This window comes from Balaenoptera borealis, assembly GCF_965194805.1.
Source record: "Balaenoptera borealis genome assembly, chromosome: 1".
Classification (NCBI taxonomy): Eukaryota; Metazoa; Chordata; class Mammalia; order Artiodactyla; family Balaenopteridae; genus Balaenoptera; species Balaenoptera borealis.
In genome coordinates this window covers 14,857,932-14,885,643 of record NC_138860.1, presented here as the reverse complement: position 1 = coordinate 14,885,643, position 27,712 = coordinate 14,857,932, and the positions used below count along the sequence as shown (strand labels likewise).

The 27,712-nt window shown below is 36.6% G+C and overlaps 1 protein-coding gene across 1 annotated transcript in view; it reads left to right on the top strand.

Moving 5' to 3' along the window:
* USH2A (usherin) overlaps window positions 1–27,712 on the top strand; it is a 783,103-nt gene that overhangs the window by 634,312 nt on the left and 121,079 nt on the right. The window contains exons 58-60 of the mRNA XM_082362477.1: window positions 5,128–5,286; window positions 6,703–6,865; window positions 19,420–19,774. Coding sequence (XP_082218603.1) covers window positions 5,128–5,286; window positions 6,703–6,865; window positions 19,420–19,774 — 677 coding nt within the window. The remainder of the gene's footprint in view (window positions 1–5,127; window positions 5,287–6,702; window positions 6,866–19,419; window positions 19,775–27,712) is intronic.

Below are 27,712 nucleotides of genomic sequence, written 5' to 3'. Positions count from 1 at the left end.
AGGGTCTGGTTTCACTTCCTTGGCCCCCAAAGGACATAACCAAGATACCCCTATCTCTACAAAGGAGACATTGGGCTAATTTGTTAAAAGCATTATATGAAGCACAGCCCGTGGTTTGAAGCAAACGTGGCTATCAAACCGGATTAATAGTTTTCCTCTTAGAATTGTTCTTGTTTCAGCTCCTAAAAAAAGATTTTAAAAAAGCTTTATTTGATTGACTTGTCCCATTGTAAAGTATGCACCTGCTGTGAAATGAAGCCACAGAGGAAAAAAAAGTTGAATAATTTAACTTTTTTATTTGTAAAGATAATCAGGGTTTTTCTGATTACATCTTAACTTCATAAATGTTAAATAACCTATCAGCATCTAGTTGTTGTAAATTATGAAAAGGAGCCTCGCAAGGAATATTAACCAACGAAATCCTTGTTCTTTAGTGAACAGGAAAATGTGTTATGGCAGCTTGTCATCGTGCAACTGGTAACTTTGACACCAAATAACAAAACTGCCATTTGCACTTAGGGTAAATTGGTTCTCGTGAGTTTCCACTGCTCCTCTTGCTCTGACATAAATTTATGAACTCAGGAACTAACCAAGTCGTGTGGCTTACCAGCTGACTTTAACAAATATGCCCATTTCATTTCATTTAGTCATCAGAATACCAGGGGGCTAGGTCGTTTCAGACTCATTGCAGATGGTCTAGGGTTTGCAGGAACACAGGAGGCTTTCATGTCACTGTCCTGTAAGTTATGACAGTGGAGGGGGCCCTCTTCCTAAATAAATGCATGTCAGTGCTTGACATGTTCACAGCTTCAAGGAGCATTTTCTGTTTCAACACCTTATAGGTGTATGTAAAGGACATTTATTAACCAAGATGTGGAAAATTGCCTTTTCTGGGTTCATGCTTTGACCAGCCATGATCAAGATTATGTCTATATTTGAAATGTGGTGGAAGTACAGTTTTGTTCCCTGACCTCCTAGGAGTCCTGTCCTTTTAAGCAGAGAAGTTACTGGAAGCAGACCAGTAGGTACAGACTAAAGACATATAATGAGGTGCAACCTCAGACAAATCGAAGGGAAGACCACTCTAAATTACTGCTGAGAATGAAGACTAGGATATCGTTACAGGAAGACAAGTTGACCACATCCAAGTATACATAAAAAATAAAACTAGGTAACAAAATAGTTATAAAGATATTTACTTGATTCAATATAACATTGCTTAGTAATTAGAATAGCAGCTTTATATAAAGATGGGTTCAGAAGTGTTAGAAGGCACATGAAAACAGTGTCATAACTGTGGGTTTTTGGGGGGTTTTTTTGCATTTCGTTCCATTTCCTTTTGTTTTGTAGAGATGTCTGTCATTTATTCAGTACTTTCTATTTGCAGTAATGAACTAAAATGCTTTACATACATGTTTTAATTTAATCCTTTCAGCACTTTAAGACGTGGCTATTAGTGTCATCATTTTACAGGTGAAGAGACTGGCATCCATAGAGGGTGGATAATTTACCAGGGACAAATGAAGGTGGAAGAGGGATTTCATCTGACTCCATTCTGTGGTTTATCTAGTTCAAGACTCATGGCATATTTTTCAAGTGTGTGTTTGTCAAACTTTTCTACAAGTTCTACCCTAAGATCAGAGAAGACAGAATGAACATGCAATCCCAGGAGGTTTGGAAAAAACCTAAAGCAATCACCATAACCTTGCAATTTTTTTAAGGTCTTGCTTTTTATCTTAAAAATTCATGCAAATTTGGCATTGAATTCCAGTGTGTTTGTCTCTATCCCCCAAATAATGTATTGTATAATTTATCATTCAGGGGTACATTTTCTATTAATCTCTTTAGTTAAAGCATGATATGCTGTTATATTTCAGGATATTAAGTCAATCTGAAGAAAGCCGACTCCAATGTCCAAGCAATTCTTCCTCTCTTCATTTCATCATATATATGTGTGTACAAACAGCAACCTTTTTTTCCCACTGCTTTATAGACTATGTCAGGGTAACGACCAGAAGAAATGCCCCAAATCTGAGGTGGGATGCTGTGACATGCCAAGATACTCTGGATGGATATTCCCATAAGCATATCTTCCTGCTGTGAAAGGTCAAATTGCAAACCAAGAGGGTATTGATTCACTCTTCAATCTCTTTTACTACCTCGAGCAATTCTCCCCAAAGAACATCTTTAGCGGGGAAAAAAAAAAAAAAAAAAAAAACCTGATTATATTGCTCTTTATTTTACTTCTAATACAGTACTTAAGTTTTCCTCACCTATTAATAAATTCAGAGTCTCCAACGCTCCCTGTAATCAACCCCCTTCATACAACTCTCAAACTTCATAATTATAGCAGTCTTGTTGGGAGCAGTAAAAACATTCCCAGTTTTGTCTTGCAGTTGAGAGTTAGGCCTTGAAGAATATCTTCTAAATGAGCTCATTACATATACTCACTATACCATTAAAGAGAAAATGAATTTACTTAAATTTTCTAGATATTAATCTTTGTTGTGATATCTGAAAAAAATAATATAGAATTGTCTATTACCTGAGACTGAGCAGAAACATCATGGTCCCAGCCAACTTTTCATCCCATGTCTGAGCAAGATTACACATAATAAATTCATTTTAAAGCAATAGTAAGTGACAAAAATTAAATTGTGTTTTGACTTCACCACGAATAGTATCTGTACTTGTTCAACACACTGGTTATGTCTGCATAAACTTTTTCGGCTGGTGTACAGTTCACTCTGAAGTGACGATAGAGTTAAAAAAACTGAGTAGAGAAATTTCCCATCACTCACTACACATAAAATTTTCTAGTCTTGTGCTTTTTAGGGAGAAAAATCCACACCCAATTTTTGTGAACAAGGGATAGCGGGATTCTGCTGGTTTTCCCTAGCTTGGGCAGGGGAGTTGTGTATTTCACAAATTTTACAAGTCAAATTGATTTTGGGAAAGAGGGACATGTTTGTCCTTGTCTCCAAAAATACTTGGACAAAAGTCCACAAATGTCCAGGGTGTGTGTATCCTGGTTTGGAAAACCTGCTCTTCAGAACTTTAAATATTTACCTATAATTTCGTTCCATCAGTGGTAATTCTAATTCCTCCATCACTTTTTTCGCTGTATCTAATCAGTCTGCAAGACCTGTTCTGCCTGTCTATGCATGTTCTCTCAAAATTACCCTTTCACTTTTTCCCCCGATTGTCCTAATCCAAGTCTTTATTATCAAGAGACAGCATAAATATAGAGAGATAAGCTTTGGTATCAAATGGGCCTGAGTTCAAGTCTGGCCACCCCAATTAATCTGTGTGATATCTGCAACGTTTCTCCTCTGGCCCTTGGTTTTCTCATTTTAAAAAAATGGTAGTGATATTTACCTTACAATATTGTCATGTGGTTTCATTCATTCATTCAATCAACATTTGAGCTACTGCTCTGTACTAAAATCTAAGCACTGAAACTACCTTCAAGAGAAGAACAAAGTCCCCAGCTGTATGAAGTTGACATTCTAGTGATGTGAAATGAGATAATGTTTGTTGCCTGGCATAAGACAGGAATGCAATGAAATGCTGTTCTTGTTTTGTTATTGCTACAACCATGCAACCACTTTCCAACTGGTAACCCTACTTCCTGGCTCACATGTTTTCAATCCATTGTTCACTGATTATATATAAAACCCAAACTTCTTGGAGAAACAAATGATAGAATATACTTGTCACTTGAGCTTGAGAGTGAAGAAGGCAGGGTCTACTCTAAGGGTCTTACTCCAAGGCCTCCAGTGTAGGGAAATGGAGAGAGGAAACCAAAGAAGAATAACAGGTTTGGGAGTGGAAAATAGTGTAATTCTTTTTTGGACCTGTTACAATTGAGGTCTCTGGGAAGGAAGCTGTTCAAAATACAAATCTGGAACACGAGCAAAGGTATAAAGCCAGAGAGAAGAATTTAGGAATCGATGATAGAATAACAGTAAGTTAAACTCTAAGGACAAAAGCAAGAGTTTAATTAGGATGCTCTAAATTTAAAATTAAAATTCTCAGCCTGGGTTGCCAAATTCAGCACCATCTAGCACCTTTCCAAAGGAAATGATTGATGAGTCCTTCTGATGAGGATCAATATTTCCTTCAGAGACTCCTTGTTTTCATCTATCCTACACAAAATACTGAGCACCTCTGGTATTTACTAGCTCTTCTGCCCCTCATACATTGGAGCTGTAGCTACAAAAAGCAAAACCACATTTCATTCTTTAGACCTCATTCTTTAGTCCTGTGCTGTACATTTTTTTGTTTCTGTAGCAAAGAAACTTACTTAAGTATTAGGAAGGTAAGTAACGAAGCCCACACGTTAGAAGCTGTCAGATCAATAAGAAACTTTAGTGGGCCTAAAGTTTCAATATATTCTTCATTCAAGGCTCATAATCTCTGTTTAAGAAAGTGTGCATGTTGTTCATGGCCAAATAAAACTTACAGGCACTTAATTCTATGAATAGATTGTAAAGAGGCTAAACTGACAGGACCTTCTTTCTTTAGGAGGCATTGTGAAAAATGACAGTTTTTGATCCCAAATTTCATATACATTTAGGTCCATAAGTCTCACTGACAGAGTGGACTGTCCTGACTCAATAATTAATGCACTGGGAATTCTCTAGGTAGACTATGATTTGGATACTTTATGGGCTATTATGTCAAGGATCCGTGTCAGATGAGATGCATACACAATGCCTACAGAAAAATTATTGTCACAAGCAAAACTGGTGGGGTTTTTTAATGTACTTTAAGAGTAAGTAAGCCTAGGAAAAATATATGACCATTTCTAATTGCCTTGTATGTATTTGCCTTGAAATATGCCTTCGTTTTTATTTGCCTGTAGAGTATATCATTGAATAGAATTATTATATTTGTTTTCAAAAATGGGTGATAAACATTTCTTACTTTTGGAATAGGCATTCTAATGTTTTCCAACTTAAGTTTCATGCAGTTATTAATCGCTATATTAAGCAATAGTATACCTTTAAGTTTAAAATTTGAAACATACATTTTTCTTAAAAGAGGAACATTTTTTTTTTTTAAAAAAGGGAACATTTGTTGACCAAACAGACATACATGTTTTTATTCTCTCTCTCTTTAAAGGGATCCTCACCCCCAAAATACCTGTGGAGTACAATGTCTTACTCAACGCTGGAAGTGTAGCACCTCTGATCTTCTCTGCTGGTCATGATCAGTCCATCCTTCTGGAAAATTTGGCTCCATCCACACAGTATGAAACAAGGATACAAGCATGTCAAAATGGTGAAAGTCTTTCAGACACTCATCCGGGGTTTTTTTATTAAAAAGTATTTTATTTAAAAAAAAAATTCCTTAAAAAGGAATAGATTCTCAATTCAAATACAAAGACTAACATTTCATTTCTTATTGGTACTGGACTGTTAACCCAGACAAATCAGAGCCTGGCATTGAGTGAAGCATTATGCATTTCTGCACATTAAATCATGAATATTTAAATATAGGAAAACGGTGGTTTTGCAAAGTCTTGTTTTATAAGGCCCTTTAAAAGAAAAACACCTAGAGCACATACAATAATCATTGGTAACATAAAACAAAATAGGCATTACAAAAATCTCATAGGAAATGTACTCACCTTGGTTCTACTTCAGTTTTATTTAGGGGTGGGAGAGTAGGAAGGGAGACATTATTTAGAAGTTGAGTTACACTCAAATGAGTCAACATATTTTACAGTGCTTCCCTGATACCTGTCTTGTGTACCTAACCTGTCACCTTGAGTTTCATGGCTTAGGCTAGTGGTCAATGAAGTCATCATCTATCTGTGTGGTCTTAAGGAAGAGCTCCTCTCACTTCCTATATACCTCCAGGTGTTATATAACACCCAACTGCTAAGAGAGAAAAAGTATAACTCAAAACAAGTTGCTTCACCTTAGATTAAAGAAATTCACCAATCTTATACTCAACATGAAACTCTTGTCCTTAGGAACTTCTGTTTCCAAATGAGTACTATTTCCCATAGAGTTGGTTAGGACTAGGGGCTCTGAGATTTTGCTATGCTTCATCTCTGAAATTGAGTCAGTTTGCCCACTTGTCTCTACAAACCAGACTGAGACATTTTGTTTGAAGAGTATTGCTTTCCCTGATCCACTCTTCAGCTAATCCACATGGAAATAGATTTAAATTAAGGTTTTCTTGATTTAAATGCAAAAATCAACTTCTGCCTCTCTGTGTCCCTAAAGCTATGCTGTGAAGAAACAATATCCTTCAAATTCATTGTTTGACTTTTGTGTGTTGAGGGAACAATCATTATTTTTAAATATTAGCAAAAATAAAATACTATTAAGAGCATACATGATGTTCAGGTCACACATACATTTACGAAATTGAAGCACATTTTCACTTTCTGGCTAGAATAACTGCAGTAAATTAGAGAAACCTCAGTTCAGACGAGCATAAGCTTTATTGTCTATGCCTGTATAAAAATGTGGTTAATTAATGGATTTCCCAAAAATGATTCCTTATTTAAATATTCAAATCCTGAAGAGATTTAAATACTAGTCTAAAGTATGTTTACAAAATTTGTGTGTATACAAAATTTCAGATAAAATGATTATCATGATATTCGTACACTTCTATATGTACATGTAACTCTTTTTGCGGCTTGACAAATTACTAAAGGTCTTGGTTTTCTTTTTTTTCAAGGAGGTTGTGGAGTTAGCAGTAGGATATTTGTCAAAACAGCTGAAGGAGCCCCCATGGATCTAAATTCTCCTGTTCTTAAGGCACTGGGATCAGATTGCATAGTGGTTAAATGGACGCCACCTAAAAAACCAAATGGAGTCATCATCAACTACTTTATTCACAGGTAACATTGACTATTACTATTATTGTTGATTATTTAAGAATGTGTACTATTCCAGGACTGTAGAATCAAATACATTTTCTATTTCCATAAGGGAATTGATGGGAATTCATGTGTTTTGAAGCACCTACTAGAAACTAAAATTGGTATTGGAAACTTCTACACATTATCCAAGGAAAAAAGCCACAACTACCATGTAACATTTTTGTTTGAGCCCTCTTTGGAAGATGAGACCTCATAGCCCAAGAAGCCTTACCTTTGATGGAAGGGTAGAGCTGTCCTCTGGAGGTTCATTGACCAAGAGACATACTCATTCCAGAGGAAGAACCAGGTCTAGGACAAAAATTCTAATTATATCCCACCACCTAGTATGTGGAGATTGGAAAGGCTTTTTCTCATCCTTAAAAGATGGCACTTTTCACTCTGCAGTTCCCCTTCTGTTTTGAGGTTTCCACTCACCTGGCTAGATGGTGTTAATGCAGCTTCTTTTCACCATGATATGCAGAATTAATTAAGTGTAGTCACCTAAAAGGAAGAAAAGAGGGAAAGAGAGAAGGGAGGGGAAGAGAAGGAGAAAAAGTGAGGAGAGTGAGAGTGAGAATGAGAGGGGGAGAAAGAGAGAAAGAGAGAGAGAGAGAGATGGTGGTTCCATGGGCATTTTGGTTTGAAGGGTATTGTGCTACTTGATCCAGTTTTCATTTGATCAGCATGGACATAGTTTTAAATTAATGTTTTCAAATATATAATGAGGAGAAAGAGGAAAGAGAGAAAGAGACAGACAGGGAGAGATGGAGGGAGAGAGGAAGAGAGAGAGCAGGAAAGGAGAAAGTAAAATGAAAACAGAGGGAAGGGGCCAGAGAACCTCTCAACTGAGAGTTTGCTATTCAGGCTGCTATAACAAAAATATCATAAATTGTGCGGTTTATAAACAACAAACATTAATTTCTCTCAGCTCTGGATTCTGGGAAGTCCAAGATCAAGGTGCTGACAGATTTGCTGTATGGTGAGGGCCCACTTCCTGGCTCACAGATGGCCATCTTCTCACTGTGTCCTCACATGGCAGAAGCAGCAGGGGCCATGTGGGGGTCTCTTTTATAAGGGCACTAATCCCATTCATGAGGGCCCCACCCTCATGACCTAATCACCTCCCAAAGGCCCCACCTCCTAATACCATCCTCTTGGAGGTTAGGATTTCAACATGTGAATTTGGGGGAAACACAATCATTCAGATCATAGCACTGAGACGGAAAAGACGCTTTCTAAGACAGACACCGGCAGACAAAAAATTTGCAGCTGAAAACCCCATTCCAAAAGCCATCTATTTAAATCAGGCATACAAAGCCCAACACATTTATTTTCTCAGATCCTCATCCCACTTCAGCATCCTTTGTTAGTCTCTCCTGCAGCCTCATGCCTTCCCTTGTTTAGTCCTATGCCCTGGACACATCATGAAACTTAGTTTAGGCTCCTCTTATAACTTCAGATATTGAAACCCTTTCATTCAGACCAATCTTCAGCTATGGGAATGTAAGGAAAATTATGAAGGGAGAAAGTATTACTGCATTTCTGGTTTTGTAAATCACATTGCCATAAATGAGCAAGCCAAATGTTTTCTTCTCAGCAAACATTAATTTGAAGAATAATATTTCTGATTCAAGTACACATGAACATGTAAAAATGGCTAATGTGAATTTACATTTTACATTAAACACATTAGTGCAGCCTTTAAAATGCCCATCTTCTTGGAATAGTTTTCTTTCATCTACTCAATGCTAATTGTATGAGAAAAGCACATCAAATTCCTATTCTGAATAAAGGGAAATAAAGTATCTGTTATAGACCAGGAAGAGGCTTCACTCTGTTGGTTTTGTAAATAATGCTCATGATTACAGTGACTATTCCATGGCAGCTATAGAGAGGGAAAACAAGAAATATAATGCAGAAAGCCCGCTTCAATGAAAAATACTGTAAATTGAATTTGACAGCATTTGATGGCATTTGATTATTCTAGTCACAGCCAAACAATGATATAAAGAGTAATATGAAACAGAATGTGTTACTGCCTAGCAGACTCAAAAGCAATAAACCTTCCTCCAATGTGACACAATCATTTCACAATCATAATTGTAGCCTGTTTGATACCTCTGAGTACAGCAGAAGGGCACTGACTGACATAGATACATTTTGTTTTTTATTTAAAGTGAAATGAAAATGGCACGCTGGGGCTCCAGATACAATCGTTATATTCACCTACATAGGCATGAATCACTTGGCAGTTATTTCAGCTGAAGTTTAAATGTGCTTAGACAACAACAATATCAAATTTTTCTTAGATAGCTGCAAAAAAAAAAAATCAGGAATTTGTAAGGACAGAAATAGAATGTAGATACAGAGTTCTTTTTCATTCTGGGACTCCATAGAGCCCCGCCTATAGTTATAGACACAAGCCTACGGTATCTCTGGGGAGGTTAGGGCATGTAATTTCTGCTTCATCATTTGCCTCCTCTTTCTTCTATCACCACCAAAGGAAATCCATTTAGCTCAAATCAAGGACGGGGTTTGACCTATGCAGATATTTTCATTAAATTGCGGGAAGCCAACTTGCCAATCCCATCTTGAAGATGTTCATCTCTGCTCTCTCCAAGCCCCCAAATCATTTCCCCTCAGTAATTCCCATCTATTGTTTAAATGTTGGCTCTAGATATCATCCTGTTAAAAAGGATCTGCCTTAATAAACAGGTAAGATGTTTATGACTTTAGAAAACAAAACAAAAAATAAGCTAGTAAGGACAAGACTATTCATGTGACTGCTTCTGGTTAGTTCACCTGTTAACATGATATTTTATTTAGGCTACTTTGTTGACCAATGTGAGTTACAAAAGAGATTTCCTACAATAGGGACAACTTTTATGTTAGTGTTTTGCAACCTGTTTACTGATAGGGTATACATAAGGCCATCTTGGGCATTTGCTTTCTTCTCATAGCAAGTTTGGCTTGTATAATAAAGATTCTTCAGTATTTCCCCTTTATTTTATATCTGTAAATCTTGTAAATGGCAAAATCCACCCACAAAATCCAACTTCCATCTACAAAATCCACCAAACACTTTCTTAAGACTTTACAAAATACATAATAAAATGATCTCCCACTAGGAGCTTCCATTTTAAGAGAGACAAAAATGCATGGGGTTTTATTTTCAAAAGCAGCCTCTAAATAAAGCAAAAGATTGGATCAATGTTCAGTAAAAGGCAAAAATATATTAAAACACCTTCTAAATGCTGTAAAAGTAAAAATAAGTGATGAACCTTCCAAGTGTTCAAATAACTAAGCATTCAGAAAAACTGAGTAAGGTTTTGAAGGATAAAATCTGAGATAGTTTGAATGGATGGATGATACGGAAGAACATTCCAAGCAGGGTACCATAAATAATATTTTTTTACAATGAATAATTAAGCTGATTGAGTAAACTAAGAAAAAAGGGCATTGATTCAAAGGTGAAGGAATTTTTATGCAATCAATTTGTACTATGTGGGAAGACAGTATGGATGTGAAGATGGATAGATAGATAGATAGATAGATAGATAGATAGATAGATAGATAGATAGATAGATAAATAGATACAGATAGATAGATGGATAATAGATGACAGATAATGTTCATATCTACTGTAAGATCTGAGCCCTATTACCAAGGAGTTTTACTATAGTAGGAGATGTAAGTCAAACTAAGCAAACAAAACAGTGAGCAATATAATGTGAGAAATATAAATATTTACCAAAAAATTTACAGGAGCCAGGGATTCTTTCTGTCTGGAATATTTATGGAAGACTTCCATGGATGAAGTTGATGTCATTGAGACTTGGCCTTACAAAATAAACATTTAATGACTGTTTAAATTAGAAATAATTTTTTAAAAGAAGTTTTTAACAGTACAGAATATTGCAAAGGTTATGTATCCCTTTTTTATGACTTACCCATGTATATAATTCCCATCGATAGACATAACTACTATTAATTTTAATATATATAACATTGATGTTTTGTATTTATAGTTTCCCTTACATAAGGAATTATATTGTTCAAATTTTCTTTGGCCATTTGGACACACATACACACACACACACACACCCCTCATTTCTTTTAATGACTCAACAATATTTTATTATATGGATGTGTATCATGTATTATTTAACCAGTCTCCTATTGGTGGCAAAATCAGTGATTTCCAAGTTTTCATTACAAAAGCAATTCTCCAGAAAAATCTTTACAATAAACATATGGAAGATTATTCTTAGTACTAGAAGTGCAGGATCCAATTTTGTGCACTTTAAATTTTTGGAGATTGCTAAGTTGTCTTCTAAAAATGGTATATAAGAATTTCTAATTCTGAAAACTCTAATCAATACTGGGACTCAACAATCTTTTAAATCTTTGCTAATATTTTAAATGGCATATTATTTTTGTTTTAATTAAAATTTTGGTCATTATAAGTCAGGCCTTTCATTTATTTATTTCTAATATATATTTGCTATTTGTGTGTGTATAGTATAGTATATATCTTTAGACTATTTTCTTTTAGATTGTTTCTTGTTAATTTATCTATGCTTTTTATATATTAAGGAAATTCTTTTAGTGATCATATTAAAAATAACACATCAACTATTTCTTCCAGCACTTTTCTGGCTCTACTCCTTATATCTAAATATAGATTGGATTTTGTTTTTTGTTTTCTTGAAGTATAATTAACACATTATTATTAGTTTCAAGTGTACAGCATAATGATTCAATATTTGTATACACTTCAAAATGATCACCACAATAAGTCTAGTTACCATCTGTCACCATATACAGTTACAAAATTTTTTCTTTATGATGACAACTATTTTTTTACTTTCTTAGCAACTTTCAAATTTGCAACATAGTATTACTGGCCCTAGTCACCATGCTGTACATTACACACTTATTTCTTTTATATCTAGAAATTTGTACCCCTTTTCCCATTCTGCCCATCCCTCAAAGCCCTCCCCTCTTTTAGCCACCAATCTATTCCCTGTATCTGTGAGTCTGGTTTTGTTTTCTTTTGTTTATTTGTTTTGTTTTTTAGATTTCACATGTGAGTGAAATCCTATGGTATTTGTCTTTCTCTGACTTATTTCACTTAACATAATACCCTCAAGGTCCATTCATGCTGTCATAAATGGCAAATTTTTATTCTCTTTTATTGCTGAGTAGTACTCCTTATATATATATACCACATCTTCTTTATCCATTCATCCGTAGATGGACACTTAGGTTACTTCCGTATCTTGGCTATTGTAAAAAATGCTGCAATGAACATAGGGATACATATATCTTTTCAAATTAGTGTTTTCATTTTTTTTTTGTATAAATACCCAGAAGTGGAATTGCTGAAGTTCTATTTTTAATTTTTTGAGGACCCTCCATACTGTTTTCCATTGTGTCTGTACCAATTTATGTTTCTGTCACCAGTGCACAAGGTTTCCCTTTTCTCCACATCCTCACCAACATTTGTTATTTCTTGTCCTTTTGATAATAGCCATTCTGACAGGTGTGAGATGATATATCATTGTGGTTTTGACTTGCATTTCACTGGAGCATCTTTTCATGTGCCTGTTGGCCATCTGTATGTCTTCTTTGTAAAAATTGTCTATTCAGACCCTCTGCCATTTTTTATTTGGATTGTTTGTTTTTCTGTTGTTGAGCTGTATGAGTTCTTTATATATTTTGGATATTTACTCCTTATCAGGTACATGACTTGAAAATATCTTCTCCCATTCAGTAGGTTGACTTTTTATTTTATTGATGGTTTCCTTCCTTTTTAGTTTAATTTTGTCCCATTTGTTTATTTTTGCTTTTGTTGCCATTGCTTTTGGAGTTAGATCCAAAAAGCTATTGCCAAGAGCAATGTCCAGGAGCTCACTGCCTAATGTTTCTTCCAGGAGTTTTATGGTTTCTGATCTTACATTAATAGACTGATTTTGTTTTAAGGAATGAGACAGGAAATCTAGACATTCGTTTTTTTTTTCTCAGAAAAATTAACTTTTAACAATTGGAATTCAGTCTTTAATTATACTTATATAAAATAACATGGAGAAAATTTACCTTCAATAGACTCATGCATTTACCTCAAATAGAATATCATCCAGTGAACTTCTAACAAGTGTATTTCAGGATGAAAGAGAGTAACCTTAGAAGGAAGATCTGAGATGGAGGAAAGAATAGTGAACACTGAATCAATTTGTTCAATGAATGGATAAATATTTAAAACCTTTACAAAGTAATTTTTTAAAATAATGGCTAAGTTGCAAAGTTTTTAAAAAGCAGGAGTAAAAATGTTGTACAAAAATAATTTGAAGACCCCATCTATCTGTAAGAGTGGTTAGACAGAGCTAGGAAACCTCCCAGGAAACCTTGCTTTTCCAACTGTGCAGGCTTAAGCTTCTCTGGCTGATGTGACAAAGACTCTACAGGTTGCAACAAAAAGCTCTCTTGATTGGTGAATGTACTTCCCAAACACTCTCACGTCATGTCTCTTTTTGTATCAATTAAGCATTCTTTATTTTTTTTTTTTAACTATCTAGTTTGTCAACATTATTTTACAATTTACTGATTTGAAATGCCACCTATACAAAATTCCCATGTGTCATCGCATCCATTTCAGGACTTTGTATTCTGTTTCCTTTGTGGTAGATAAAATATTAGCAATCAAAGACTGATGGCAAAGACATCGCAGGTGAATAAAATTACTGGAGTAAGCAAAATTCCAAACACTGAAGGCATAGGGTTCCATGGTCAGGCTTGGCTGGAGACTTTGTTATTTGTAGGGGGAATTTAGAAGGTCGGCTTGACAGTAGATTTTGGAAGAGTTTAAATACTAGGCTGAGGAGTTTAGGGTTTTGATTTGGAAACAATGAGAGCCATTGAAGATTTGGAGTAAAATAAAGAAGCAACGTGACAGAGTGGACAAAGCATGGCATTTGTAGTCAGAAGATATGGCTTCCAGGTCCTGGGTCTGCCACTTACTAGTTATGTGACATTGCGCAAGTCACTATGTTCCCTAAGCTTTCACTTTTATGTAAGTTAGGCTGATAAACATAGAAAATAATTAACCTCTAGAATTTCATAGGAATTAAATGAAATCATGTATGTGAAAGTACTGTGTTAAACATAAAGCACAATAAAAAATAGAAAGTTATCCAAGATGGACCATCCACAGCCATGCTTGGGGAAGACAAATCTGGCAGTTATATGTGTATATTTAAGGACAAGGAAAGAGGTTCATGATAATAAAAGAAGCAGATTGCACGACAGTACCCCTAGTATGATTCTGTTTTTCTTTAGATACATGGAATCTTTTACATTTATATGTGCATGAAAAATGTCTGGAATGTTAAACACCAAAAGAAAGTTAACAGTGCTTATCTCAGAGATAGGTTATGGATGATTCTTGTGTTTTTGCTCATCTTTATTTTCTAATTACTTTTTACAATCAATATGTAATATGGTGTGATAAAGACAAAATGATAAATTCAGTGAGTCCAGACGCAAATCTATCATTACCCTCTTTACAATTTTCCTATTTCCCTCTTTCTATGAACATCATCCTCATTTTCTGTAGCAATCAGGAAAGAGAAACCACACCAGTTATTTTAATAGAAAGAATTTAATATAAATAATTACTACCTGATTGCAAATTTGTTAACTAGGTAACTGAAAGGATGAAAGAGAACTTGAAGATATCACAGAGGTGGCAACTGCAGGAAAGAGCTAATACCCTTAGGACTGAGGCAACAAAGAGAAATGGCTTGAATTATTAAAACTTAGAAACTTAGAGGGGAGCACCTGTGATGCTGGGACCCAGACATCCGAGGAGGGGGCACCTGTGAGCTGGTGCAGGTGTCTGTAGGAGGAGGCATGAGATGAAGCTGGTTTTCCAAGTGTTGGAAAAATGTCATACTTGAATCATCTGCTCCTAAGGGAGAAGGATCTACTGCTTACAAGGTGAAGAATCCTTGCTGCAGAGAAGCTCATGTAATCAGCAAGCAAACAGGAAGCAAATGGGAAGGAGCCCCTTCCCTTTTCCTTTCAGTTCTCTAATCACCCTCTGCCGCCCCCTATTGGCAGAGCCCAATATAGAATCAGCTGGTAAAGCAGGAATGTAGAGGGCAGAGTCCCAGCCCCACTGTCATAAAGCCAAATATAGAAGGGTAGGTTTAGAGCTGAGAGACAATAACTTAATAATGGGAAAATTTTTCTGGTTCTTGTTGGAACCAAAATCTTGGATTATTCTTGTCAACCAGTCAATCATCCAGTCATTGCTTCAAAAATAAGATGGAGTCTTTGCCTTCAGGGAACTTGTAGTATAGTAGGAGAGATATAAAAAAGAAAAGTCTATTACAATACACTGTGACAAGTGAGTCCATAAAGAAAAGACTAAGCACATAGAAGGATATTGTAACCCTATTTGAGAGAGAAACAAGGGAAAGACTTTCTGGAGAAAGTGACTGGGTGTAGAGTTTTACAAGATGATTTGGAGTTAGCCTATAGAAAGGAGGAGAAAATGAAAGAGGATGGAGTGAGGCATTGCAGAACAGGATTAACAGGTATTCAAGCCATGGAAGCATGAAATACCATAGTATACAAGGGAACCATAGGCAAGCATTGGATTTTGACCAGAATGTAAAATGGGAATAGAAATCTCAGAAGGTGAATCTGGAATGGTCAGCACAGGCCAGTTCTATGGTGAATCACTGAAGAGTTTTAAATGCAATTAAGTCCTAAAATTTTTGGAAGGTATTTGAATCTCTTTCCCCAACACCAGAACAGCCACCCACTCAGGAAAGCTGGATGATTCAACCTTCCGAAAGCATTTTTTAAATCACCTATGTTTCCATTTCCGCTACCATCGACCTAGTTCAGGATCCACATTTATTCTCATGTGGACCGTTGAGATGACCTCTTCATTGTGTGACTGCTGTCACTCCCTGTTCAATGCAGCCTTTACACAACTGCTGGATTTGTCTTCCTAAATACAGGCTTTGGACATCGTTTCTTTTTTTTAATTGAAGTATAGTTGATTAACGATTTTGTGTTAGTTTCCAGTGTACAGCAAAGGAATTCAGTTACATATATATATATATATTAGTGTGTATCTGTTTATCCAAAACTCCTAATTTATCCCTCCCCCAACCTTTCTTCTTTGGTAACCATTAGTTTGTTTTCTGTGTCTGTGAGTCTGTTTCTGTTTGTAAATAAGTTCATTTGTGTCATATTTTAGATTCCACATATAAGTGATGTCACAGAGTATTTGTCTCTCTTTCTGACTTACTTCACTTGGTATGATAATCTCTAGGTCCATCCATGTTGCTGCAAATAGCATCATTTCATTCTTTTTTATGGCTGAGTAATATTCCATTGTATATATGTACCACATCTTCTTTAACCATTCATCTGTCAATGGACATTTAGGTTGCTTCCCTGTCTTGGCTATCGTAAATAGGGCTGCAGTGAACATTGGGGTGCATGTATCTTTTCGCATTAGAGTTTTCAGCTTTTCCAGATATATGCCCAGGAGTGGGATTGCTGGATCCTATGGTCGCTCTATTTTTAGTTTTTTAAGGAACCTCCATACTGTTCTCCATAGTGGCTGTACCAATTTACATTCCCACCAACAGTGTAGGAGGGTTCCCTTTTGTCCACACCCTCTTACAGCTTTGGACATCATTTCTATGATAACTTCCTTTGTATCGTGTATTACATTTGACCCAGTGATTTTCATGTGCATTACTTGATTTAATTCTTACCAAAAGTCTAGACATTATACACTATAAGATTATTGACTCCAGTTTACAAAGTGAAATGAACACTAGAGAACACAGGTGAGTTTGCCCAAGGTCATTTAATGATGTGTCAAGGCCAAGGCTTAGAATCCATCTCCTCTGACTACAGGTGTTTCTGACTATTTATTTAAATTAAGAGTATTCTTAATATTCTTCATAAGGTAAGGTTGGCAGTTTCATAATGTTAAATTGTTATGGGAAATACACAGAATTATAGGATTTTGTTTTAATTACTTTTGAAGATAAGCACTGAGAACTTCTGGCATCCCAAGAGAGTAGGGAGTTCTTTAAAAGGTTATACCACATGAAGACAACAGAAGTATGAATGCCCTTTAAAATATATAGTTCCTAGTTTAATAATTATTTTTGTTTTCTTCTTAAGTGTTAAGCAACATTAAATTAACTCTAGTTGGAAAAGTGCATTATTGAAGTATCTCCCAAATGAGCTTAAGTATAGAAGAACTAATCATTTGACTCTTCAGAGAGAACTGAAAATGTGATTTCCCTAAACATAGACTGTTCAGGAGGAAGCACTTCCAGTTAAACAAACAGTTGAAGCCTACATCTTAAATAAATTAGGAGTAATTGTCATCTACTCAACATCTTCTGTTCAAAGTTCATTTAGACATGAAAATGTTCTGGTTTTTTTTGTTGTTGTTGTTAATACCACAAATGGAATGTTTACCTCACTGTAATATTAATTAAATATTCAGTCGTGATAAGAAATACTTAACCCAGCTGCATCCTTTAACTGTTTTGGTGGATAAACTTGGGGCTAATATAATACTTAATCTCTTACATAGTATAGATTTTTAAAATTCACACTCTCAGGCAATTTTTTAAAGAATTGTCAGTTGTGTGTGTGTGTGTGTGTGTGTGTGTGTGTGTGTGTGTGTGTATTTTTATTTTTATGTTTTTTTCTTTTTTCTTCTTGTTCTTTTTTTTTTTTTTTTTTTAATAGAACATCAGTTTTATGACAACCATGGCTACACCTCAATGTGGGAATTCATGAGAGTTTAATAAAGTTCATTGACTTGTCATAGAAAGTTTGAAGCCAGACAAAATAGAAAGTTTTATTTCCCCGTAGAAGTTCATATGTTTGCCTGCTATATTATGTGCCCAGCAAACACCTTTCAAAAAACTGACTGAGAGGAATCCTTGGCTGTGAGCCCTGTGGTCCTCATTAGAATGGATCCCCCCCAATGACACATCCGGTACCTGGTATCTGCAGCAAGTACAAAGGCCAAACTCTGCAAACCTACACTGAGTGCAGAGTCTGGCCCAGGCATGGTAGCGAGGAATAATGTGGTGGGTTGACGAACCATACTTGCAGGTCACTGGGAGTATCTGTGAAGCCTCCATAGCCTCCAGCAGGTAGACTGTCATTGCTCATACCTAGGTCATAGTGACTTATCAACTTGAGGATCATCAAATTCCCAAAGCCAAAGATTTTAAATAGCCTGCCTTTTCGTGAAAGGTACTGTCATTTACTTTGTCTTAATAACCCTTTCCGTTTTGATGGTTAATCTGATATGGCAGCATGTGAATATGCCAGCATCTGAAGAGTGTGTTAATTAAATGCTCCTAACAGCCTGGAAAATACTGATATATTCATCAGTCTCTTCTCAACTAGAGATGAAGCTGGAAGAGGAAAGGGTCATCCTTTGGGTACATTCTTCCCAGCCTAGAATACTTACCCTCGCAGAAAAGAAGAGTTGATAGAGATGAAGCAAAGATGCAGAAAAGCCATGGAATTATATGCCTTTTGGCCATTCACTCAAAAAAAATTTTTGACTGGGATTTTGGGGTTAGTAGATGCAAACTATTATATATAGAATAGATAAGCAACAAGGTCCTACTGTATGACACAGGGAACTATATTCAATACCCTCAGATAAACCATAATGGAAATGAATATACAAAAGAATGTATCTATATGTATAACTGAATTACTTTGTTGTACACCAGAAATTAATACGACATTGTAAATCAAATATACTTCAATTAAAAGAAAAACTATTAAACCTACTGGGCTCAGATGTTGGGAACACAGAAAGAGACCAACCAGGATTCCTCAGGAACTTCCAATTCTGGTCAGGTCTGCATCATGATTTTACACCCAGATGAGCAAATATCTGTTCCAAATGAAATATTAGCTATCTGGGGTCATCCCAGCAACTGACAATTCCATTTCTCTTACTTAGATGTTTAATGCTCTACATATTAAGTGCCAAAAGAGTTTGCATGGGACTTGGTTGGGGGGGTTGGGGGGGTGGGATGGGGAGGAGTGAAGTTTAGTTGATTTACAATATTATGTTAGTGTCAAGTATACAGCAAAGTGATTCAGTTTCTTGTCTTTCTCTGTGTGACTTACTTCATGGGCCCTAGTGTTAACATCAAAAAAATCTAAAGATGGGACTAAACAATTACCTTCTCAGGTAGTTGAAAGAATTTTTTGAGCATACTCTGCATTTTACTAAGTTTTGGAGAAGCCATAGAAAATAAATTTGACTTTTACCCTTTAAAGAGCTCTAAAGAAAATTCCTGTTATTAGACTTAACATGTTCGTTTCGTTAATGGGACTGTTGAAAAGTTGAGTTTGTAAAAATTTCTTCTAAAAAGCAATTTCTTACTCTGTCTACAAACCTTCTTTTGAAGTGTGCCATGTCACTGATTGTTTTTCTGGTTTCCTTGCAGACGTCCTGCTGGCCTTGAAGAGGAATCCCTTTTGTTTGTCTGGTCAGAAGGAGCCCTTGAATTTATTGACAATGCAGATACTTTGAGACCTTTCACGCTCTATGAATATCGGGTCAGAGCCCATAATTCCAGGGGCACTGTGGAGAGTCTGTGGTCGTCAGCACGGACTCTAGAAGCCCCACCTCAAGATTTGCCAGCGCCGTGGGCTCAAGTCACTGGTGCTCATTCAGTTCTACTGAATTGGACGAAGCCAGAATCTCCCAATGGCATTATCTCCCAGTACCGTGTGGTCTACCAAGAAAGAACCGATGACCCGACGTTGAACTTCTCTGTTGTGCACGCTTTCACCGTGATGGTAAGAACTTCAGAAAAAAAAGTATAACAGATACTTAGATTATCTGGTTAATATGTTGACATTAATTTTCTTATCTGCCTTGTCATTTTTCTTCACTTGGGGCTTAAACATATATATGAAAATGGTTAAGTGCAAAAAATGCAATGTAGCCATGAACTAAGTATAAGAGATATTGGAGACCAGTTTTCATACCACGGTTAATTTGTGTTACCTCCAGCAAATAAGTGAATCTCTCTTTGCATGATTTCCAAATCCATTAAATGGGAATATTAAATGTGTCCCTCTACACCTCATGGGCATGAGGCTCAGATAAAATTAGACATGTCACATATGTAGATGTGATATTGGCTCTTTGAGGAAAAAGAAAATTAAATTTCTAGGTAGACCTGTCTAGATACATATAGTTATACATATACATCACATGCACTATAACTTAGTGGTGATTTTTCAGGGTTGGCCTCCTCTGGCCCATAACACAACTTAATTCAGTTTACCTTGTATCTCCTGAGAGCTTTCTTTACCCCTGGCATAGCCTGACATTCTATGGGAGATACAAAAATAGGATGATCCTTGTCTTGGGGAGTTTTCTCTGTTATAATACTGCAGAGATGAGAACTGAACATAAAAAAGTAAGAGGAGTAGTGGGTTACAGCCCATAATATCCACCACACTGGGATTCAGATCCCAAACCCTACCACCTACCAGCTGCAAACCACAATACAAGTGAGAATATCATACACCAAAAGTGTTAGGCAAGAAATGCTCTGGAAAGTGTGTAAATGTGATTCAATTTGTGTAAAATATTCTGGAATATTGTAAATATAGAGAGGAGACATATTGGGACAAGGGAATACTCTGCAACTTATCCATAAAGCAACCTGTAGGGAGAGGAGGCACTTTTACTTTTTACTTCATATGATTCTTTAGTTTTGACTTTTTCCAATGACCGTTTATTCCATTATTTTATTTAAAAATATTTTTTAAAAATCTCAGTGAAGATCTGTGAAACACAAAATTAACCAAGTTATGTCTGAGAGATATTACTTGGCTGCCCTGACTCTCCCCGGCATTGAGAAAAATGACTGGCAGATAGCAAATATTAATAGAAAAAGAAAAGAGAAGAAAAGAAAGAAATGCTCTGGGAGATCAGCAGGAAACCCTCAGATTGATGGGGCTTCACAGAGATGAAACATTGTGGTCTTGGGAGTCAAATATATAGGGTTTTCAAAACGTGCCAAGACCTTGCTAAGTGTGAAACCCCTCATAAGTAAGAAAGAATAGACATTGTAAAGCATCATTGTCAAAGACCAGACCATTTTCTATGCTTCCAGTTTTGGCAGCCCACTTTACATGAAGGTTATCTTATAGAGTATAACATCTATCAAAATGTTTAAATAAGGTGAGGCAAACATATTTTCATGAAACTTCAGAAGAATCTTCATAAATGAATAAAGTACAATATTTTCTCACCGTCCTATGTTCAAATTTCTCATAGAATTAAGAAATAAGCAGTGTGTAAATTAAAGAAATCTTCATTTTTTTAAATTTAATTTTTATTTTATATTGGAGTATAGTTGATTTACAATGTTGTGTTAGTTTCACATGTATGGCAAAGTGATTCAGTTGTACATATACGTATATCCACTCTTTTTCAGATTCTTTTCCCATATAGGTCATTACAGAATATTGAGTAGAGTTCCCTGTGCTATACAGTAGGTCCTTGATAGTTGATTGTCTATTTTATATATAATAGTGTGTATATGTTAATCCCAAACTCCTAATTTATCCCTGCCCCCCACCTTTCCCCTTTGGTGACCATAAGTTTGTTTTTGAAGTCTGTGAGTCTGTTTCTGTTTTGTAAGTAAGCTCATTTTAGATTCCACATATAACTGATATCATATGATATTTGTCTTTCTCTGTCTGACTTACTTCACTTAGTATGATAATCTCTAGGTCCATTCATGTTGCTGCAAATGGCATTACTTCATTTTTTTAAGGCTGAGTAATATTCCATTATATGTATGTACCATGTCTTCTTTATCAATTCATCTGTCGCTGGACATTTAGGTTCCATGTCTTGGCTATTGTAAATAGGGCTGCAGTGAATATTGGGGTGCATGTATCTTTTCGAATTATGGTTTTCTCTGGATAAATGCCCAGGAGTGGGACTGCTGGATAATATGGTAGTTCTAGTTTTAGTTTTTTAAGTAACCTCCATACTATTCTCCATAGTGGCTGTACCAATTTACATTCCCACTTACAGTGTAAGAGGGTTCCCTTTTCTCCACATCCTCTCCAGCATTTATTGGTTGTAGACTTTTTAATGATGGCCATTCTGACCAGTGTGAGGTGATACCTCACTGTAGTTTTGATTTTCATTTCTCTAATAATTAGTGATGTTGAACATCTTTTCATATGCTTTTTGGCCATCTGTATGTCTTCTAAATGTCTATTTAGATCTTCTGCCCATTTTTTGATTGGGTTGTTGTTTTTTTTTTTTTTTTTGATATAGAGCTGTGTGAGCTGTGTGTATATTTTGGAGATTAATCCCTTGTCGGTCACTTCATTTGCAAATATTTTCTCCCATTCTGTGGGTTGTCTTTTCATTTTGTTTATGGTTTCCTTTGCTGTGCAAAAGCTTTTAAGTTTAATTAGGTCCCATTTGTTTATTTTTGTTTTTATTTTCATTACTCTAGGAGGTGGATCCAAAAAGATTGCTGCGATTTATATCAGAAAGAAATCTTCATTTTATTTAGAATTCAGAATTGGTACTTTATTTTTTATTTGACATTTAATTATCTTTATATATCAGTGTCTTTCATATTACATCTTCTAGTGCACTCATTATAAGCATTAGAAGCAGTGTTCTTACATGTAGTTCTTTTTTAGTTGATACGTGATCCATGGGGAAATCTATTACTTCTCACTATATCCTTGGAATTCATGTTCTTAACTTCCTCCCTGAAAGAAAAATATTGAAAAATCCTTGACAAGATCTTTCTGAATGAGGCAACTTAATTTAAATATATTTTAATGAAGACATCAATATTGCAATGATTAAACCTCTGATCTTTCAAAATATGGCTTTCAGAGGTTTCAGCCTAAACGTTTAATCTACCAAAAAGTTCTATGAGAATTCCCTTGTGATATACCCTCTAAGTCATCCCTTCATAGCCAGTTTCATTTTACAACCCAAGACTCAAAGTATCCAATGAACTCTGTTCTTTATTTAATCTGCTTGGTTCTATTTTTATCACACTAAAATGTTCCTGAAAAAGAGGAAGGCCTATGGCCTCAAGCTTTAAGCTTTATGTGGCCCTTTGTATATAGCCCTCCCCAACATAGTTTCCATTTGCCAGCCAAGTATTGCTGTATTCTTCCATTTTTCTAAAGATTAATCCTTGCACTGCTAAAGAGAAGAGCCATAATAATCAAGAAACAATATTTCTGCATTCCGTTTTTGAATGTGTATGTGTGTTCAAAGTAGCCCCCCAAAATCTGGATCTTTGGCCCTGAGGATCCCAAGAGAAGATTTCATTAGGTTGATCAGGAAAAGTCCCATTTGAACTTGTTGTTAGCAATCGAGGACATATTCCACAGAGCAATTGGGCCAGTGTTATGTCGTTCTGGTCACTAGGCCAAATTTCCAGAGCAGGAGGCCACTATGACTCTTTATAGACTGACATCTTTGAAAGAAATAATCAGGAAAATAAACTATTGTCTTTGAGTTTCATCCATTCCTACATTCCCAAGAGAATGTATTCAACCGTTTTTTAAAGATACCTAAAGAAGGAGGTTCGGGAGGTTCTTAATTCCAATTCCTCACCCTCAGAGAAGAATGCTCCTTTTATCCTAGCCAAATCCCTCCTCCTGTGATTTAGGTCCATCTCTTCCTGTTCAGAACAGCATGATTTCTCTATACTAGTATACTGGGCCCTCAGGGTCAAGAACAGGTTATCAGCAATTCAATCCAATTTGGCAAATAGTCATTGAGTACTCTATTCAACATGTCAGTACTCAATACTGCTCTTATCTGTGTTATCAAAGTCTCCCATGCAGCTGGGCTATTGGGCAGAGACTCTGGGGGAAGATGAGTAGTCAAGTCTGAGGCACAGATTTTTACTACTAGGCATTTCAGGTTTTTAAGTTTCTTTGCTTCCGAGTTTCTACTGCTCATGTGTTGATGATTCCCTTTTAAGTCTCTCTGAGTGGCTTCCTGGCTGTACTTACTATTTCTCCAGTTCCTATACCAACTAAACATCTTCACTGTCTCTTTCCATTTCTGTGCCTGCCCTAGGAAATTTTTCCAACTTTTTATCTCATTGACCACTTTGGCTGAAATTCACCAGAGCAAAGGAATTGCATCTTTCAGTTAGCGAGATACAGAATCCATCCCCACAATCCAGGATTACAATTCAATCCGCAGACTTGCAAGAGGTGTCACTAATGCCCCTCCTTTGGTCTCTTGTTTATCTTGAGATCCCATCCCTGCGTGAGAAGCCACCAATAAATTGCCTGTAGTGTACTGCCATCCCTAGCTTGTCCCAAAGTCCCCCCGGAGCTGTTTACAGACAGGTGGATGTGGCTGGGAGAGCCACATAAGACAGGTGCAATGAGTGCATGAGTCCTCCTGATGGTGGCAGTGGGTGGAGAACGGGCAGCGGGGGCCTCCGTGGGGGTGGGGAGCATATGTGTTGGCGGCGGCAGCAGCATTAGCAACAGAGGCAGCAGGAGAGAAGAAATGGAAAGAGTGTGGCTTTTAATGTATCACCAGCTTCTCTCCCAACCTCATGAAAAGTTTCATCTCCTTTTTGGACCTAAGGAGATCCTTCCAAGGGGAAGAGAGATATCTAGTTCCTTAGGGTCTCTTCAGACCAATCCCCTCCACTACTGAAAACCAGCTTTAGGTAGAAGTCCTTAAACTCCCTTCCCAATTAGTTCTGTGATGAATTGTGCGGTGTCAGGAGAGAAACTGCATTTAGCCTTACTTGGCACGCGAGAGTTCCATGGTGGTATTTACAGGGAACACGCCTGGCAAGGTTAGCGGTACCGTTGCCACCATTAGGATTTGTTTGCTTTTTCTCCCTGGCACCTGCCATCACACTGGCAAAAATAACTTGGGATGGAAAGGCAAAGGTGGTTTGCCTGTTAGTCTGTGCTCTAAGTATATCCCTGCTTACCCCACAGGGTTATAAAACATCAAGCCCAGATCAGACACTTGCCCAGTCCCCAGAAAGATAAATGGTCCCTCACTCTGTATGTAGAATCAAACATACGGTGCTGAGGGGTAAGCAAATTATATGGGTCACTAAAAGTTGGCTTCTAATCTGGAAATAAAATCCAGAATTACAAACTCTAGTTTCTAGATTCTAGTTGCCAAACTCCCTTGCCCAGTGTCAAGGAGGAGGTATTCAAAATGTCCCCATGTGGTTGTCACAGATCTATTTACCATTAGGTAGATATGTAAAAGGAAAAAATGGGATATTTTATAATTGCCATATCATGGAGAGTCTGTGAGTACATCGATGAATTTATTTTTAATCCCATTTTCATTTTGGCTTAGTATAATGTAAAATATTATTGCTCTTTACATATGATCTTGAATTAGTTGTAGCTCTTACAATTTGATGGTTCTTGGCATTTTTCCCCAGATCCACTGATAAGTCAAAAGAAATGCTTTAGGAAATCTAGCGATCTAAAACAACTCCTTTGGTAACTGTTGTTCTAAAATCAAGAAAAAATAGTAATAAAAACAATAACTCTACTTTCTGTATCAATTCTACAAGCTGGGATTTTCAGTTTAGAATATGAGTACCTGCATCATTCATTCTTTTATATAAGAGATACAAAATATGGGTGAGTAGATGTCACACAAAACAGTGAATACTTGTTGGAACATCCCATTTTTTATTGTAATGTTGTATTTTGTTTGACCTCAACTTTTCATTTATTGACCTTACCTTATCTTTATCCTTTTATTCTAATAATGCCCTACCAAGCACAAATATATATTGGGGATCTGCTTTTTGCTCAGTATTACTGGGGATGAAATACCATGTAAGTCTTCTTGAACTTTGTATAACTACTTCCTTGAAAGGGCTTTATTTTTCTCCAGCCACTTTATTCCAACAAGCTTCATCAGGACTCACTTCCTTGCTCATCAGTAATCTCTAGAGCAGGTCCCATGGTTTTCCAGTCACTTTCAGTGACAAGGACCAGTCCAGTTTTGGTAAATGGGACTCATTTCAGGTGTTAAAACAAATCCAGTCTAAATCCAGTCTAAAGCCTGACTTGTGTTAAGGGATCTACAGTGCGGAAGAGAGGGCATGTCCATTTTTCTTCCTTTTCTTCAGTTCCTTCTTCTTCTCTTGTTGATTTCCCCAGAGTCATGGAAGAAAAGATAAAATTAAAAAGTAGTGGAGTCTAACTCTTTACTATTGTTCTAATCCATCTACTGTTGCCTTCTTATTTGTAGGTGTCTCATGGGATTTTTTTTGGTGGGTTATGTAGAGGTCTCCCATGGGAGATTCCATGCTTCACAGTTCCTGATGCAGGCGACACACTCTTTGGCAAATTTCTTGCACCCCTATCCATTACTGCCCCAAAGATCCACCCACAACCTTCTACTTCTGCGTTCCCCTTCCCCGAGCAGTCAGCCAATATCAGGTCCTATCATGTTGACAAAACTCCTTGCTTTCTTCACATCCACTAGGCTTGCAGAAAACTTGTTCTATCAAAAGAGGAAAGTACAACTAGTCCAGCACTATCTTCTCTACTTGCCTTACCACTGGGGAAGATGCAGCCAGCCTCAGAACTTCAGAATTCATTGAATGAGCATCAGGTATCAGCTTGTGCATTAGGCCATGATCCCCAAATCCTGAGATCACATAAAAATCTCGGAAGACCCTTCTTCACCCTAATGGCTGCATCAGAATTATCCTATAAGTCTTGTCACCTCCATAGCAAACCTCTTGAAAAGAATGGAATGTCCATCTCACCTTTCTTGCAGACACCCTCAATTTCTTCATGCTGTTCTCTAGGATATCCTTCATATGCTTTGAGAGAGGAGTATGGAGTATCCCCATCCTCCCTCAAGTGGTAAGGAGATAACCTGGAGAAATTTCTCTACTGAATTCCCCTGTTGAACTTGCTTTTCATGAACCTTCTTATGTAAGAAGGATCTTCTCTTACATAAGTTGTCTTTCACAGATCTTCAGAGGAAGATGGGCTTGAACGTGTAAGGCTGATTCTTTGTGTAAGTCCTGCAGACGTATGTCTAACAGTGCCAGTGGAGTTACTTATCACCTATTTTTCTAAGCTCTACTCATCATTTTCCAGTACATCCTGTTACATAGCTAAATGGCTCCATCATCTTTCCAGCTGCTCAAGCCAGATCATCCTTGAGTTCTCCCTTACCTTACTTCTATATCCAATCCTTCACTAAGTCCCGTTGAATCTAATTCTAAAGTATATGTTGAATCCTTCTGCTTGAAGGCCCCATGTTGTTCCCTTCTCCGCAAATGATCACATTCTTACACTTCAAATGGATCCACCTTCCTACTTAATTGTCAAGTTCGAACTAAAATGTTATTTATCTCACAAGGCTGTTGTAAGGGCTAAATAAATTAATGCATATGCAAAGTACTTTAAGACTGTAAATAGCAATATAAATAGGAGGTAAAACGTCAGATATCCTACTATTTGTTTGGAATAACAGAGGCTGAAAGACATGAGCAAATGTAGAAAAAAATTGGGGTTTGGATAAAGCAACTATATGAATTTGGTCATGATTGGAAAAATATAGATTGTGTTTATTTTAAGCAGGCCTCGCAACAAAATTCTGAGCTTGCAAATTTAGATATTTTCTAATACCATACTGTTCATTTCCAGGTAGTTTCTCAGATATTGGATTAGGCTCTATTTCCTTTCTAAATCACC